The 18728-nt window shown below is 40.7% G+C and overlaps 1 protein-coding gene across 3 annotated transcripts in view; it reads left to right on the forward strand.

Moving 5' to 3' along the window:
* LOC133569680 (tyrosine-protein kinase yes-like) overlaps nucleotides 1–18728 on the forward strand; it is a 107889-nt gene that overhangs the window by 64006 nt on the left and 25155 nt on the right. For all 3 annotated transcript variants that reach the window (XM_061922202.1, XM_061922200.1, XM_061922201.1), the window contains one exon: nucleotides 15024–15330. In XM_061922202.1, coding sequence (XP_061778186.1) covers nucleotides 15036–15330 — 295 coding nt within the window. In that variant the 5' untranslated portion in view covers nucleotides 15024–15035. The remainder of the gene's footprint in view (nucleotides 1–15023; nucleotides 15331–18728) is intronic.

The raw sequence follows: 18728 nt of genomic DNA on the forward strand, positions 1-18728 counted from the left end.
AACCTGGCATGCCGCCGCCGGAGTATAGCCTTCCGTACCTTCCCTGTGGTCATCCCCGAGTCAGGCTGTGTGTCCTGTGCTTCCGGATGTTCCCTGTCTTCCTCGTGCTTTTCTGGTTTATGACTCCTCGCTCGCCCCGGACAACGACGACTCGCTCCTACCCCGCATTCGCCCATGGACTACCCTGCCTTTCTTGCCCTTGTCGGACTGCACCGCTTCTCTCAACACTTATGGTAAAAAATCCCTCCAGTTAAATCCTGCACATAGCCTTACACCATACACACTCTTCGATCTCGTTCACACTCCATTTCCCTAATTATATTATTGTATTTTATATATATATATCTATAATCTTTGGACATTACTGCCACCTGATGTCAATCTGCCGTCATCTCCCCCTGTTTAAACCTTAACACGTTGTGGTAGTTCTTACATCTACTGTCTTCCGCCTGCTCCGCCGTTGAGGTCTTCACCGTATCCCTGGCTAGGGGGAAGTACTTTGGTCACGGCATGACTGCCAGCTAATCGATGCTAACATGCTATTTAGACTAGCTGTATGTACATTTGTAGCTATATTTGCATCCAGCCTTTTTTTTTCTCCACCCACATTTAATGCCAAACAAACACATACCGATCGACGGATTCAAGTTGCTATAGTGTCAAGATGCGAAAGTCCCTTTGGTTGTTCTGCACATTTTACCGACCATAGCGTTGCTACGACAGAGATGGCACAGAGATGTGTGGATGTCCCGCGACACTCAAAGCAGATGCATTTCCAACGATAAAGTCAACGAAATCACAAAGGTGAGTTTTGTTGATGTTATTGACTTATGTGCTAATCAGACATATTTGGTCACGGCATGACTGCCAGCTAATCGATGCTAACTTGCTATTTAGACTAGCTGTATGTACATGTGTAGCTATATTTGCATCCAGCCTTTCCCTCCACCCACATTTAATGCCAAACAAACACATACCAATCGACGGATTCAAGTTGCACCAGTGTCAAAAGATGCGAAAATCCCCTCGTTTGTTCTGCACATTTTACTGACGATAGCGATGCTACGACATAGATGGCACAGAGATGTGTGGATATCCTGCGACACTCAAAGCAGATGCATTTCCAACGATAAAGTCAACGAAATCACAAAGGTGGGTTTTGTTGATGTTATTGACTTATGTGCTAATCAGACATATTTGGTCATGGCATGACTGCCAGGTATCGATGCTAACATGCTATTTAGGCTAGCTGTATGTACATTTGTAGCTATATTTGCATCCAGCTTTTCCCTCGACCCACATCCATCCATCCATTGTCTACCGCTTATTCCCTTTTGGGGTCACGGGGGGCGCTGGCGCCTATCTCAGCTACAATCGGGCGGAAGGCGGGGTACACCCTGGACAAGTCGCCACCTCATCGCAGGGCCAACACAGATAGACAGACAACATTCACACTCACATTCACACACTAGGGCCAATTTAGTTTTGCCAATCAACCTATCCCCAGGTGCATGTCTTTGGAAGTGGGAGGAAGCCGGAGTACCCGGAGGGAACCCACGCATTCATGGGGAGGACATGCAAACTCCACACAGAAAGATCCCGAGCCTGGATTTGAACCCAGGACTGCAGGACCTTCGTATTGTGAGGCAGACGCACTAACCCCTCTGCCACCGTGAAGCCCCCTCGACACACATTTAATGCCAAACAAACACATACCAATCGACGGATTCAAGTTGCACCAGTGTCAAAAAATGCGAAAATTCCCTCATTTGTTGTGCACATTTTACCGACGATAGCGATGCTATGACAGAGATGGCACAGAGATGTGTGGATGTCCTGCAAAACTCAAAGCAGATGCATTTCCAACGATAAAGTCAACGAAATCACAAAGGTGAGTTTTGTTGATGTTATTGACTTATGTGCTAATCAGACATATTTGGTCACGGCATGACTGCCAGCTAATCGATGCTAACATGCTATTTAGACTAGCTGTATGTACATTTGTAGCTATATTTGCATCCAGCCATTCCCTCCACCCACATTTAATGCCAAACAAACACTTAACAATCGACGGATTCAAGTTGCACCAGTGTCAAAAGATGCGAAAGTCCCTCGTTTGTTCTGCACATTTTACCGACGATAGCGATGCTACGACAGAGATGGCACAGAGATGTGTGGATATCCTGCGACACTCAAAGCAGATGCATTTCCAACGACTGCCATCTTATCGATGCTTACATGCTATTTAGACTAGCTGTATGTACATTTGTAGCTTTATTTGCATCCAGCCTTTCCCTCCACCCACATTTAATGCCAAACAAACACTTACCAATCGACGGATTTAAGTTGCTCCAGTGGTCAAAAGATGCAATCGTTGGTTAGAAGGCGATCGCCGAATAGCTATTCGCTCAATAGCTTCAGTTTCTTCTTCAAATTAGTTTTCGCTATCTGCCTCCAGACTCCAACAATCCGTTTCAATACATGCGTAATCTGTTGAATCGCTTAAGCCGCTGAAATCCGAGTCTGAATCCGAGCTAGTATGCTATACCTTTCAGTACTATCCACCATGTTTGTTTGTCACGCAGTGACGTCACAGGAAAATGGACGGCTGGATTTACAGATCGCGAAAATCAGGCACTTAAAAGCCTTTTTTCGGGATATTCAATGATGGGTAAAATTCGAAAAATAAAATAAGCCACTAGGAACTGTTTTTTATTGGTTTTAACCCTTCTGAAATTGTGATAATGTTCCCCTTTAAGTAAACACAGTCTCACAGAAACATTGCACGCATTTTTGGACGAAACATCCACATTTTGATGTCCGGCCCCTGAGCCCTTGGCCTCTTAAAACTGTGGCCCTCTTCATTATGTAGTTAAAAAGTCTATTGATTGATTTGACTATCCTCTGCTGTATTGTATGACTACTGTGTCTCCACTGTGACTCAGTTCGATATTAAATAGCAGTACTTTTTATTTATTCACATTATGCACATTTTTATTTCTAATGACAGGTATACATGTGAGAAAATTATCAAAAGCTTCATTGATACATCAGCTTTACGGCTGAAAAACAAGATTTTGTTTGTGGCCCCATTTTGGTCTTAAAATTGCTTATTATTAGTTTCCGACCTTGAATTTTAATAATCACACAACTTTATTATAAATATGTCCTTTTACTTTATAGTGTAAAGTAGAGATTAGGGGATTCATGTAGGATTATCACTAGTGGATGACATTAATAACCATAATAGTACTTAATTTATTAGGAGTGCTCAAAAAAATATACATCACAATTTATATTTATTCAGATTCTAAATTAAAATATAATTTTTAGTAAAGTATATTTTTTCAAGAATACATTTGTGGATTAAAAACATTTACACAACGATTATTGATATTATTATTATTTATACTGTTGCTTTTATCCATTTTTGTTAGTAGCACCTCGGTTTCGAACTTTTATTTAAGGTTCCTTGAACGCACCACAGTTTTGAGCCATGGGATGCAAAAGTGAAAAATAACTTTGTCTGATGCGGCCACAAATAGATTTTATTATGTTTTTACCTTTCTTCTGTCACCTCATCCCGGTTGCCGAATGTTTGTGTGTGAATGTGAGCTTTGACGCCTGTCTTGATTGAACTGGGAAGTGTTTCATGCTGGTTTTTAATTGTCACAAGCAGAAAAAAATGAACCGTTGTTTTGTGTTTGCGTGAAGAAGCACATGTCAAATGTGCAAAACCTAAAACCAGTGAAGTGGTTTTGGGTAAAATGGTTAATAAAAACAGAATACAATGATTTGAAAATCCTTTTTAACCTATATTCAATTGAATAGACAGCATAGACAAGATACTTAACATTCAAACTGGTAAACTTGATGTTATTTTTTTGCAAATATTAGCTTATTTGATGCCTGCAACATGTTTTCAAAGAAGCTGGCACAAGTGGCAAAAAAGACAAAAAGTTGAGGAATGCCCATCAAACACTTATTTGGAAAATCCCACAGGTGAACATGCTAATTGGGAACAGGTGGTGCCATAATTGGGTATAAAAGCAGCTTCTATGAAATGCTCAGTCATTCACAAACAAGGATGGGGCGAGGGTCACCACTTTGTGAACAAATGTGTGAGCAAATTGTCGATTAGTTTAAGCACAACATTTCTCAACCAGCTATTGCAAGGAATTCAGGGATTTCACCAGGTATGGTCCGTAATATCAAAAGTTTCAGATAATCTGGAGAAATCACTGCACGTAAGCGATGATATTACGGAGTTTCGACCCCTCAGGCGGTATTGCATCAAAACACATCGGTGTGTAAAGGATATCACCACATGGGCTCAGGAACACTTCAGAAAACCACTGTCAGTAACTACAGTTGGTCGATACATCTGTAAGTGCAAGTTAAAACTCCAGTATGCAAAGCCATTTGTCAACAACACCCAGAAACGCTGCAAACTTTGCTGGAACTGGGCTCATCTAAGATGGACTGATGCAAAGTGGAAAAGTATTCTGTGGTCTGACAAGTCCACATTTCAAATTGCTTTTGGAAACTGTGGACGTCCGGACCAAAGGGGAAATGAACCATTCGGATTGTTTTAGGCACAAAGTTCAAAAGCCACCATCTGTGATGGTATGGGGGTGTATTAGTGCCCAAGACATAGGTAACTTACACACCTGTGAAGGCACCATTAATGCTGAAAGGTAACATATGTTGCCATCCAAGCAACGTTATCATGGACGCCCCTGCTTATTTCAGCAAGACAATGCCAAGCCACGTGTTATAACAGCATGGCTTCATAGTAAAAGAGTGCGGGTACTAGACTGGCCTGCCTGTAGTCCAGACCTGTCTCCCATTGAAAATGTGTGGCGCATTATGAAGCCTAAAATACCACAACAGAGACCCCGGACTGTTGAACAACTTAAGCTGTACATCAAGCAAGAATGGGAAAGAATTCCACCTGAAAAGCTTCAAAAATTGGTCTCCTCAGTTCCCAAAGGTTTACTGAGTGTTGTTAAAAGGAAAGGCCATGTAACACAGTGGTAAAAAATGCCCCTGTGCCAACTTTTTTGCAATGTGTTGCTGCCATTAAATTCTAAGTTAATGATTTGCAAAAAAAATCAAATAAGTTTCTCAGTTCAAACATTAAATATCTTGTTTTTGCAGTCTGTTTAATTGAATATAAGTGGAAAAGGATTTGTAAATCATTGTATTCCGTTTTTATTTACCATTTACACAATGTGCCAACTTCACTAAATTATTAAATGACATGGTGCTTCATATGAAATTTTACCCCCAACGTATTGCAGTCCACGCCCCGTTCTGTCACGGATAAGAATGTGCTAATACCCCTGTTCCCTAACAGCAGGTCGTGTGTTCAATCTCCTCTCACATTTGAAACTAGGGTGAGGTTTATAATATGTTTAATGATGTTAAAATTGTTTAAAAATGCTCAACTTCAGCATATTAATAAAGTGTGCTGTTATAAAATCTTGCTGATTGTCAAAGATAATATAACATGTGATAGTTCTACCTCAATGAAATTTCACTGTGTTGCTTAAGTCAGTGTTTTTCAACCACTGTGCCGAGGCACACTAGTGTGCCGTAAGACAGCGGTCCCCAACCTTTTTGTATCCGCGGACAGGTCAACTCTTAATAATTTGTACCGCGGCCCGGGGGTGGGGAGGTGTCCTTTTTTTTTCTTTCTTCTTTGTCATGAAAAAGGGAGTTTTTTGTGGTTGGTGCACTATTTTTAAGTGTATATTGTGTTTTTTATGTTGATTTAATAAAAATTAAAAAAATTAAAAATGTTTTTTTAATTTTTTTTTTTTAATAAAAAATTATTCCGCGGCCCGGTACCAATCGGGCCACAGCCCGGTGGTTGGGGACCACTGCCGTAAGATACAGTCTGGTGTGCCGTGGGAGATTATCTAGTTTCATCTATTTTGGTTAATTTTGCAAACAAGTAATTATAGTCCGCAAATGATGTGTTGTTGTTGAGTTTCGGTGCTGTCTAGATCTCGGCAGAGTAACCGTGTAATACTCTTCCATATCAGTAGATGTGGGAAACAGCGGGAGGCAGTGTGCAGGTAAAAAGGTGTCCAATGATTAAACCAAAAATAAACAAAAGATGACTGCCCCTAAGAAAAGGCATTGAAGCTTAGGGAAGGCCATGCAGAACGAAGCTAAAACTGAACTGGCTACAAAGTAAACAAAAACAGAATGCTGGACGACCGCAAAGACTTACTGTGGAGCAAAGACGGCATCCACAAAGTACATCCGTACATGACATGACATTCAACAATGTCCGCACGAAGAAGGATAAAAACAAAATAATGCGGGAAATATTGCTCAAAGAAAGACATGAAACTGCTACAGGAAAATAGCAAAAAAATTAGAAAAAGCCACCAAAATAGGAGCACAAAAACAAGAACTAAAACACTACAAAAAACTCAAAATAAGTCAGGGTGTGATGTGACAGGTGGTGACAGTACACCTACTTTGAGACAAGAGCTGTACTGATGCATGCTTGGTTATGCTTTAAAGTCATATCCAACAATTGTGACAATGGCTTTTTACTGTCAATTGAGTTTCAATTTTTTTTTTATTGATTCTGCTGGTGGTGTGCCTCCAAAAAATGTGCCTTGGCTCAAAAAAGGTTGAAAAACACTGGCTTAAAGGCCTACTGAAATGAGACTTTCTTATTTAAACGGGGATAGCAGGTCCATTCTATGTGTCATACTTGATCATTTCGCGATATTGCCATATTTTTGCTGAAAGGATTTAGTAGAGAACATCCACGATAAAGTTCGCAACTTTTGGTCGCTAATAAAAAAGCCTTGCCTGTACCGGAAGTAGCAGACGATGTGTGCGTGACGTCACGGATTGTAGGGCTCCTCACATCCTCACATTGTTTATAATCATAGCCTTCCGCAGGAAGAGCTATTCGGACCGAGAAAGCGACAATTTCCCAATTAATTTGAGCGAGGATGAAAGATTCGTGGATGAGGAAAGTTAGAGTGAATCACACACAAAAAAAAAGGCGGCAGCATTGAGACCATATCAGATGTAATAAGACACATTTACTAGGATAATTCTGGAAGATCCCTTATCTGCTTATTATTTTAATACTGTTTTAGTGAGATTGTAAAGTCATACCTGTTTGCTTACGGTGCAGACTGACTGTGCTGCTACGCTAACTAGCAACGCGCTTTGTCATTTTTGTGATTATTTCTTTCTATGCGTTATAAATTACAAAACAATTGGCCTCTGTCCGGGTGATGGAGTGAACCTTGTAGTGGGACATTTGCCTCCACTCATACTGTAGAAAGGCAAATAAAATATCCCAAACACATACAAAATACGGGCCATTTTTACATTTTTATATATATATACAATATATATATATATGTATGTATGTATGTGTGTATGTATATATGTTTGTGTATATATATATGTGTGTATGTATATATATGTATGTATGTGTGTGTGTGTGTATATATAAGGGCTGCGAATCTTTGGGTGTCCCACGATTCGATTCAATATCGATTCTTGGGGTCACGATTCGATAATATATCGATTTTTCTCGATTCAAAAATGATATTTTTCCGATTCAAAACGATTCTGTATTCATTCAATACATAGAATTTCAGCAGGATCTACCCCAGTCTGCTAAAATGCTAGCAGAGTAGTAGATTTTTTTTTTTTTAAAAAGCTTTTATAATTGTAAAGGACAATGTTTTATCAACTGATTGCAATAACGTAAATTTGTTTTAACTATTAAACGAACCAAAAATATGACTTATTTTATCTTTGTGAAAACATTGGACACAGTGTGTTGTCAAGCTTATGAGATGCGATGCAAGTGTAAGCCGCTGTGACACTATTGTTCTTTTTTATTATTTTTTTATAAATGTCTAATGATAATGTCAGTGAGGGATTTTAATCACTGCTATGCTGAAATTCTAATTAATATTGATACTGTTGTTGACAATATTCATTTTTGTTTCATTACTTTTGGTTTGTTCTGTGTCGTGTTTTTGTCTCCTCTCAATTTCTCTGTTTATTGCAGTTCTGAGTCTTGCTGGGTCAGGTTTGGTTTTGGAATTGGATTGCATTGTTATGGTATTGCTGTGTAGTGGTTTGTTGGATTGATAAAAAAAATCGATTTTTTTAAAAATGAGAATTGATTCTGAATCGCACAATGTATTCGATTCGTATTCGAAATGATTTTTTCCCACACTCCTAATAAATATATGTGTGTGTGTGTGTGTGTGTATGTATATATGTGTGTGTGTATGTATGTATATATATATATAAAATTAAGTGCAATAATACATATAGCATAATGTTAATATACAATGCAATGATTAAAGATCCATAAACAATTAAATTGTGAGTTGCCCAAAGATTCACACCCTGTGAAAAGATGTATGGCTTGTCATAAAGTACAGTACAGTGATAAAATGGTGAATGGGTTTTACTTGTATAGCGCTTTTCTACCTTCAAGGTACTCAAAGCACTTTGACACTATTTCCACATTCACACACTGATGGCGGGAGCTGCCATGCAAGGCCGTAACCACGACCCATCAGGAGCAAGGGTGAAGTGTCTTGCTCAAGGACACAACGGACGTGACTAGGCTGTTAGAAGCTGGAGATTGAACCAGGAACCATCAGGTCGCTGGCACGGCCACTCTCCCAACCGCACCAATAAAATAAAACACCCGTTTTAACTGTTTTCTGAAGAGAAAAAAAAAATATTGGCTAGTATTGCAACACATCTAGGCCATATCTCCAATCCCTACATGGTAGTACTCTCATTTCTGTATGTTTGCCAAGCAGGATAGTAGGTCATGTTCCCTCTGGCAAACAAGATGTCGATAATGAGAAAGCCTTCCATTAATTAGCACGCAGGTTTTCCTTGTGTTGTGTGGAAAGGTAGGAATGCTGGGTTTTGTTTTGCAACAGAAAGCACTACTAAAACAATCCGCATCATTATTAGGATCAACAACACCCGACAAGGTAGTGAGGACTGTCGGCTCGCTGGAAGCAAAAGTCAAAAAAATTGCGATTGCGAGCTCTTTTTATGATCCTCTTAAGGCAAATCCTCCATTCTGATAATCCTCCTTCTGGTTCCAGCTGGTGAGGTTGGCACGTTTGTTCACAAAATACCCGCCCACCAACCTCGGCATGAACACGACCGGCTGTTGAAATTCAGTTTTTAGTAAGAAAAGTGTAGATTTTCATGATCAGGTAGATCTCGGGATGTCGGCAATAACAATATTAATGATCAACCTCTGTAAAACTGTTATTTTTATCAAAATTATCGTAAAACGATACATTCACGGACTGGTGATACTGCTGATTTACTGGCGATAAAAGAGAAAAATAATACCTAAAGGTGACCATATCCCAATTTATCCGATGTGGGACAAAAGGTTATGTCGGGTCGGCAACCCAAAATGTTGAAAGAGCCATATAGGACCAAAAATACAAAAAACTAATCCGTCTGGAGCCACAAAAAATTTAAAAGTGTTTAAATATTTGCTACAATAGCCTACTATCAAAATGACTGTCATGGGCTGAAGCAAATCTTTGACAGAAATGTATTTATTCTACACATTTTTACAACATTAGAAACCATTAGTAAATCAGGCTACTCAGAAGGTGATAACTCCTGGAAATTACGGGATTTTAATAGCCAAAGGTATAGGTGTGTGTGTCCAAGTTCAAGGAAACTGCAGGCTGTCTTCTTCTAATGGATTTAGTACAATCTTTGCAAGTTAGGTTGTTTCCTGTGGTCTGGAACAATGTGGCACACAACTATCAGAAATTTAACCATGCACATATAAATAAAATACACAGAGGACATAAGTAAAGGAAATTAAATGAGCTCAAATATAGCAACAAACGAGGCATAATGATGCAATATGTACATACAGCTAGCCTAAATAGCATGTTAGCATCTATTAGATGGCAGCCATGGATTGACCAAATATGCCTGATATGCACTTCAGCAAATCAACATAGCACACCTTAGTGCATTCACGCACAGTATAAAATGTTTGGTGGACAAAATGAGACAAAGGAGTGGCGTAAAACCATATTTGCCAACCTTGAGACCTCCCAATTCGGGAGATAGGTTGATTGGCAACACTTAATTTGTCCTAGTGTGTGAGTGTGAATGTTGTCCGTCTATCTGTGTTGGCCCTACGATGAGGTAGCGACTTGTCCAGGGTGTACCCCGCCCTCCGCCCGATTCTAGCTGAGATAGGCGCCAGCGCCCCCCGCGACCCCAAAAGGGAATAAGCGGTAGAATTGGATGGATGGATTGGTGGGTTTGGTGGAAGCGGAGGTGTATATTGTAGTATCTCGGAAGAGATAGTGCTGCAAGGGGTTCTGGGTTTTGTTCTGTAGTGTTACGGTGCGGATGTTCTCCCGAAATGTGTTTGTCATTCTTGTTTGTTGTGGGTTCACAGTGTGGCGCATATTTGTGATAGTGTTAAAGTTGTTTTTACAGCCACCCTCAGTGTGACCTGTATGGCTGTTGACCAAGTATGTTTGCATTCACTTATGGGTGTGTAAACGCCACATGTATTATGTGAATGGGCCGGCACGCTCATAGACAATTTAGAGTGAAAAGCACATTTTATTTTCACCCGCATAAAAATCATTCTAACTTGGATTGTTTCCCTGGCTTCGAGACTCTCCCGAAGGACAGCGCAGCAAAGACACAACAAACTCGCTTCTTGTCTTTCATGGACACACACCTGTTGTTGTTGACTTTGGACTAGCGACTGCAATACATCAAGGCCGCAGAACAGAGACACACAGCGGGCTTACACACACACACACACAAAAATATACGCCACACATGCACACCCCATCCCCCCCCAACCCAACGCAAATCCCATAGGGGTGATGAATGGATGGTCATTGCCTGAGAGCTGCGGCCTACCACCATCACCTTGAACTACCTTCCCCCTGTTGCAAGAAATCTCGAGATGTATGTTGTAATATGTATATGCGCTTTGCTATGGAAGTTTTTTCCCACTCCAGACTGGGCTTCTAAGGGGGCCCAGTCTGGATTGTATTTTTTTACTCATCCTTCCCCAGCGTTTACCTTTTTCCCCATCTTTTACGGGGCGCCTTATGGCGACCCATCAGTGTTCTTGTTCTGTAACCCTGTACACTGTTTGTCTAATCTTGAACAGGTTTGTGCTACAAAACAAAGTTTCGTTGTACTTGTTGCAATGACAATAAAGACCTATCCTATCCTATTCTTGTATGAAGGAAAAGCGGACGTGAAGACAGGTTGTAGAGGACGTTAAAGGCACATTCCCCAAAATTGGTGTCCGGGTGGAAATCGGGAGAAATTCGCGGGGGCCCTGAAATTCGGGAGTCGCCTGGAAAAATCGGAAAGGTTGGCCAGTATGTGTAAAACACGTCTTTAATGTGTTAGCCAAATTTATACATGTAAACCAGGGGTGTCCAAACTTTTTCCACAGAGGGCCGGACACGGAAAAATTTAAGCATAACAAAATATGTTGGGTTTTTTTTTATCCTTAAGGCTCCCGGGGAGCATAGAGGGTCTCAGTCACTTAAATGTTAAAAATAAGTCAAATTATTATTATTTTTTATTTTATTTAATGCTTACAGTAAATCTCTATATCAACTTGAGGTTGATATAAAGTAAAACAAATAAGGTTTTATGCCTTTTCTGTCAAAGACAACTTTGTTTTTTATAGTAAAACTGAAATATGCAGTATTTAGATAGTACTTTATTGATTCCTTCAGGAGAGTTCCTTTATTTAGCAATTAAAGCCCTCAAAGATCAATAATGCAGGACTCCATTGATTTTAATTATTTAATATTTTTGAGTAAAGTAAAAAAATATATATTTTTATTTTTTTTTACTTTTAACACTTAAATTTCAAGATCAACTTCAAATACATCTGATTTTAAGTTTGAACTATTATTTTGTTTGTTTTATGCTCTTTTGTCCAAACTTTGATGTTTTTATATGTCACCCACACAACATATGCAATATTTTTTCCACATAAAACATTTTAAAGTGATAATTTTTAAGTAATAATTCATTATAACATAGATTTTTTTTTTTGTCCTTTTTTTCCATCCATCCATCCATTTCTACCACTTATTGCCTTGGGGGGCGCTGGTACTTATCTCAGCTACAATCGGGCGGAAGGCGGTTTACACCCTGGACAAGTCGCCACCTCATCAGTGTCCTTTTTTTTCTTTTATTTTTGAGCAATGGAAAAACAAGAAAATAAAAACAAAAGGAAAAAAACTGCCTGCATGGCAGCTTTGTGTCAACATTGGCACTTTTTATCATTAGATTTCACCTCATTCCACTTTTTTAAAATGTTTTATTATTTATTTTTGCAATACTATCAATTTTGCAATTTTTGCAGAATGCGTGGAGGGCCGGTAAACAATTAGCTGCAGGCCGCACTTTGGACACCCCTGATGTAAACACACTATGGTGAGTTCAAGGATCGCTGGAATTAGTAGGACAAAACAGTGCTGGCCAAATACTCTCATCAGTGAAGCATGTATAACAAACACTGGGATTTCTAACAATTAGGAAGGTTTGTGTCATGTTTGTCCTCCTACAGAAAATATATTACAACAAAAAATATATTTTCTTGATCTTTTTCCATTTTCACACATCTCTGAAAGGGGAGCCACTAGTGCGGCGCTAAAGAGAGCGCCATAGGTTGCTGATCCACTGTTTAATGTAATGAATTATTGTGACCACTAGGCCTGAACACGAATTACCGCTCCACTTTAATTTAAAGAAAGTTTGTCACAAGGCTCGTGTTTTTCCATACCTACAATTGTTTTAAAGGAGATCATTATCACAATTTTAGAAGGGTTAAAACAAATAATCAGTTCCCAGTGGCTTATTTTATTTTTCGAAGTTTTTTTCAAAATTTTACCCATCGTGGAATATCCCGAAAAAAGGCTACAAAGTGCCTGATTTTTACTATCTATGAAGCTGCCGTCCATTTTCCTGTGACGTCATCCAGTGATATACATGCTATCCAGGCGGCTAGCACAGCAAGATATAGCGACATTAGCTTGGATTCAGACCCGAATTTCAGCGGCTTAAACGATTCAACAGATTATGCATGTACTGAAATGGATAGCGAAAACGAAATTGAAGAAGAAACTTAAGCTATTGAGCGAATAGCTATTGACGCTATTCGGCCATGTCTGCCTTAGCATCGCCAGTAAAATGTGCAGACTTTCGCATCTCGTGACACTGGAGCAACTTAAATCCGTCGATGGGTAAGTGTTTGTTTGGCATTAAATGTGGGTGGAGAGAGAGGCTGGATGCAAATGTACATACAGCTAGCCTAAATAGCATGTTAGCATCGATTAACTGGCAGTCATGCCGCGACCAAATATGTCTGATTAGCACATAAGTCAATAACAAAACTCCCCTTTGGGATTTCGTTGACTTTATCGTTGGAAATGCATCTGCAGGATATCCATACAACTCTCTGCCATGTCTGCCTTAGCATCGCCGGTAAAATGTGCAGACCAAACGATCGGGTCTTTCGCATCTTGTGACACTGGAGCAACTTAAATCTGTCGATTGGTAAGTGTTTGTTTGGCATTAAATGTGGGTGGAGGGAAAGGCTGGATGCGAATGTACATACAGCTAGCCTAAATAGCATGTTAGCATCGATTAGCTGGCAGTCATGCCGCAACCAAATATGTGTGATTAGCACATAAGTCAATAACATCAACAAAACTCCCCTTTGTGATTTCGTTGACTTTATCGTTGGAAATGCATCTGCAGGATATCCATACATCTCTCTGCCATGTCTGTCTTAGTATCGCCGGTAAAATGTGCAGACCAAACGATCGGACTTTCGCATCTTGTGACACTGGAGCAACTTAAATCTGTCGATTGGTAAGTGTTTGTTTGGCATTAAATGTGGGTGGAGAGAAAGGATGGATGCAAATGTACATACAGCTAGCCTAAATAGCATGTTAGCATCGATTGGCTGGCAGTCATGCTGCGACCAAATATGTCTGATTAGCACATAAGTCAATAACATCAACCAAACTCCCCTTTGTGATTCCGTTGACTTTATCGTTGGAAATGCATCTGCAGGATATCCATACTGTAGATCTCTCCGCCATGTCTGTCTTAGCATCGCCGGTAAAATGTGCAGACCAAACGATCGGGACTTTCGCATCTTGTGACACTGGAGCAACTTAAATCCGTCGATTGGTAAGTGTTGGTTTGGCATTAAATGTGGGTGGAGGGAAAGGCTGGATGCAAATATAGCTACAAATTTACATACAGCTAGCCTAAATAGCATGTTAGTATCGATTAGCACGCCGTGCTAATCAATGCACATTCTAAGTAAATCAACTTGAATCCGTCCCTGATCGTGTTGTTACACCCTCCGACAAAACACCGACGAGGCATGATGTCTCCAAGATACGGAAAAGAGTCGAAAAAACGGAAAATAACAGAGCTGATTTGACTCGATGTTTATAATGTGTTTGAGAAAATGGCGTTGACTACCCGTGACGTCATCTATCCGAGAGCAAATAATAGAAAGCCGTTTAATTCGCCAAAATTCACCCATTTAGAGTTCGGAAATCGGTTAAAAAATATATGGTCTTTTTTCTGCAACATCAAGGTATATATTGACGCTTACATAGGTCTGGTCATAATGTTCCCTTTTAAGTATTTTCACTTTTCCACACTACAAAAGCACATTTTATGATTTGTGTTGATATGATATGAGATTATATCGGTATCGGCCAATAATCAAGTATCCGTTAAGGGTATCGTATCGGACATGAGAAAGTTGTATGATATATGAGCCAGATGTCCAAGTCCCAACACGGTTTACAGTTTTAGCAACCACCACAAGTGGGGATATAATGTTTGCACGTGTGATTTGAAGACACAACTTGCTATGACTTCAGGCCCGACATGTTGTTGACTTGCTGTTGTGTTGGGTCTGTCTGTCACAGCCGGGCGGTGCCATGGGCTGCGTGACGAGCAAAGACGACAAGGGCCCCGTCATTAAGTCCGGGCCAGAGACTCCTTCACAGTTTGACCCCAACGCCGCCACGCACCTAATGGGCCACTATGGGCCCGACCCCACTCAGCTGCACCCCAATCTGCCCCCCACCTTATCCTCCTCTTGCGCCGACGCCGCCAATGTCAACCTCGCCCTGGCGCCGTTTGGCGGATCCTCAAATGCTATGAGCCCCTTTGGAGGCGTGTCATGCTCCTTCACCGGCCCCATGTCCAACTCCTTCTCTGGTTCTCTCCCAGGTAAGTCAGGATTGCTTTAAAGTCTTTATGTCATTTTACTAGGGGTGTAACGGTACACAAAAATTTCGGTTCGGTATGTACCTCGGTTTAGAGGTCACGGTTCGGTTCATTTTTGGTACGGTAAGAAAACAACAAAATATAAATTTTTTGGTTATTTATTTGCCAAATTTGGAAACAAAGGGGGCTTCACAGTGGCAGAGGGGTTAGTGCATCTGCCTCACAATACGAAGTTCCTGCAGTCCTGGGTTCAAATCCAGGCTCGGGATCTTTCTGTGTGGAGTTTGCATGTTCTCCCCGTGACTGCGTGGGTTCCCTCCGGGTACTCCGGCTTCCTCCCACTTCCAAAGACATGCACCTGGGGATAGGTTGATTGGCAACACTAAATTGGCCCTAGTGTGTGAATGTGAGTGTGAATGTTGTCTGTCTATCTGTGTTGGCCCTGCAATGAGGTGGCGACTTGTCCAGGGTGTACCCCGCCTTCTGCCCGATTGTAGATGAGATAGGCGCCAGCGCCCCCCGCGACCCCAAAAAAGGGAATAAGCGGTAGAAAATGGATGGATGGATGGATGGATGGATGGAAACAATGGCATAACATACATATACACACAGGGTCCATTGCCAGGGTTAATGTGGTCAACATATATAAAATAAAAACTAAAGATACGGCTAAGAATGGTTTCTTAACAAAACCTTTCTACATATAAAGTACTTTTTTTGATTGATTTATTGATAGAGACTTGTATTAGTAGATTTCACAGTACAGTACATATTCACTAGATAATAAGTTTTTCAACTTGTTTAAGTCGGGGTCCACGTTCATCAACATTAAACTGCCTCAAGTTGTTGCTCGGATGAAATAAAATGACAAAACTTTTCTTCTATGTATAAAAAGTGCAACATTAAACTGTTTCAAGTCAACTCAGCCTCAGATTAAGTTTTCTTTCCCCCCCCCAGCCTGGCTAACTTGGCAGTAAGAGGATATATGGGCTCACTGTTCTTCCACCATAGAAGTGGGTCAAAATCTAGTTTTTAATGCAATTTGAAATGAAATGAATTATATTTATATAGCGTTTTACATAGTGAAACCCGATATCTAAGTTACATTTAAACCAGAGTGGGTGGCACTGGGAACAGGTGGGTAAAGTGACTTGCCCAAGGACACAACTAGGATGGCGGAAGCGGGGATCGAACCTGCAACCCTCAAGTTGCTGGCACAGCCGCTCTACCAACCGAGCTATACCGCTTAAACCTGCTGCTATAAAAACATTTGTTATTGCATTAGCCCTGCATGACTCGCCGAGGAGAGGCTGCTTGAATGCGGTGGTGACGATTCAAATGGGTTAGAATGTGTTATGAGAGTAGCGTATGTCTGTGTGTGTGTGGCCCTTTAATATGGAACAGCATGTGTGTGTGAGGGCAATCGAGGTGCGGGAGCGGCTAGTGTTTTGTTGGATTGGCTGTGTGCAAGACCTCAATAAAGCCATGATCTGCAACTAATCACCGGACTCTTCATTTATCCTGGAGTCCGGAGCTGTGGAGACCCACTTCTGGGTAGAGTGAAGAGTGTTGCCCCCGTGAATACATCAACCCTGGAGGAGTGTCTCCCCTGCGCTCCTCGACTACGGTTTGGGAGCCGGAAGCAGGAAAGGTGCAACACATGTTTGACAAGTTGTCAGGAGCAGCTGCTGAACAATATCGGCAAACCTCCGTCCTCCGTTGTTGTATCATGCAGCCAAAGTGTTCCCAAACGGGAGATCTTAACGAGGCAGGAGGGTCTTCCAGCTCTGGCTTTTACGTGTTGTCCTAGCCCGGTCGCTGCTAGCATGTGTACTCGTTCGGTACACCTCCGGACTGAACCGAAACCCCCGTACCGAAACGGTTCAATACAAATACACGTACCGTTACACCCCTAGATTTTACCGACAGAAACTTATTGAAAGTACCAACTTGATAACATAATAGTGTTTTTCTTAGTAATCTGTTCCAAAAAGGTCAGATGAAAACCTAAAGCTATGACAACAGAAGAAAATGTTCCAATTAGGGTTGTACGGTATATCGGTATTAGTATCGTATTGTGGTACGAATGAATCAAAATCGGTACCATACCTTGTTTGAAAAGTACAGGTTCCCATATATAGTCGATGCTACTATGATTACATCGATATTTCTTATCGTCACAAATTATTTTTCCTTTTTTTAATGAGGACTTTGAATATGACCAATGTATGATTCTGTAATGACTTGGTATCGGATTGTGGATTTCTGGTATCATCCAAAACTAATGTAAAGTATTCAAACAGAAGAATAAGTGATTAGAGATGTTCGATACTATCGGCCAATAAATGCTTTAAATTGTAATATCGGAAATTATTGGTATCGATTTCAAAATTATCTGTATTGGTTTCAGAAAGTAAAATGTATGACTTTTTAAAATGCCACCATGTACACTGACTTAGGGAGAAGTACAGAGCGCCAATAATCCTTAAAAGCACTGCCTTTGCGTGCCGGCCCAATCACATAATATCTACGGCTTTTCACAAACACAAGTGAATGCAAGGCATACTTGGTTAACAGCCATACAGGTCACGCTGAGGGTGGCCGAATAAACAACTTTAACACTGTTACAAATATGCGCCACACTGTGAACCCAGACCAAACAAGAATGACAAACACATTTCGGGAGAACATCAGCACCGTAACACAATACAAATACCCAGAAACCCTTGCAGCACTAACTCTTCCGGGACGCTACAATATACACCCCCCGTGTTGTGTGAAGTGTACTATCAGTGCTTGACTTTGACTAAATCATGTTGTTATTGTTTACAGAGTCAGAGAATAATTTCCTGGACACAGGAGGACTTTAAGGGGCCAAAACCAAATGATTTAAATGAGTACCGTATTTTCCGGACCATATGGCGCACCGGATTATAAGGCGCATTAAAGGAGTCAGATTTTCTAAATGTAAAACACATCCTTGTGGTCTACAACCTGGTGGTTCTTTGGTCAAAATGTTGCATAAATGATTTACAGATCATCTTCAAGCCGCTTTCTGACAGTCTCTTCAGGATGCGCCGTTTTGTGGGCGGTCTTATTTACGAGGCTCACCTTCGACAGCGTCTTCTCAGCTAACTGTTTTAATGACATTCAGACTTTGCTTAAATCAATAACGGAGCAGCGTCTCCTCATCCGCTGGAAATGTGTCCCATGAAAAACCGTCCGACCGGAACTTTCTAATAACTAAAGTTCCTTGGGTGAATAATGTAAACTCACTACACCGGTATGTTTTAGCGCCTTCATGGTGAGTTTACTAACAGATATAAGTAAGAACTTTACACTACTTTATATTAGAAATGGCAACAGGGGAGGATGAATGTCCCATAACAATAAGAACAAGC

Source organism: Nerophis ophidion, linkage group LG15 (genome assembly GCF_033978795.1).
Source record: "Nerophis ophidion isolate RoL-2023_Sa linkage group LG15, RoL_Noph_v1.0, whole genome shotgun sequence".
Lineage (NCBI taxonomy): Eukaryota > Metazoa > Chordata > Actinopteri > Syngnathiformes > Syngnathidae > Nerophis > Nerophis ophidion.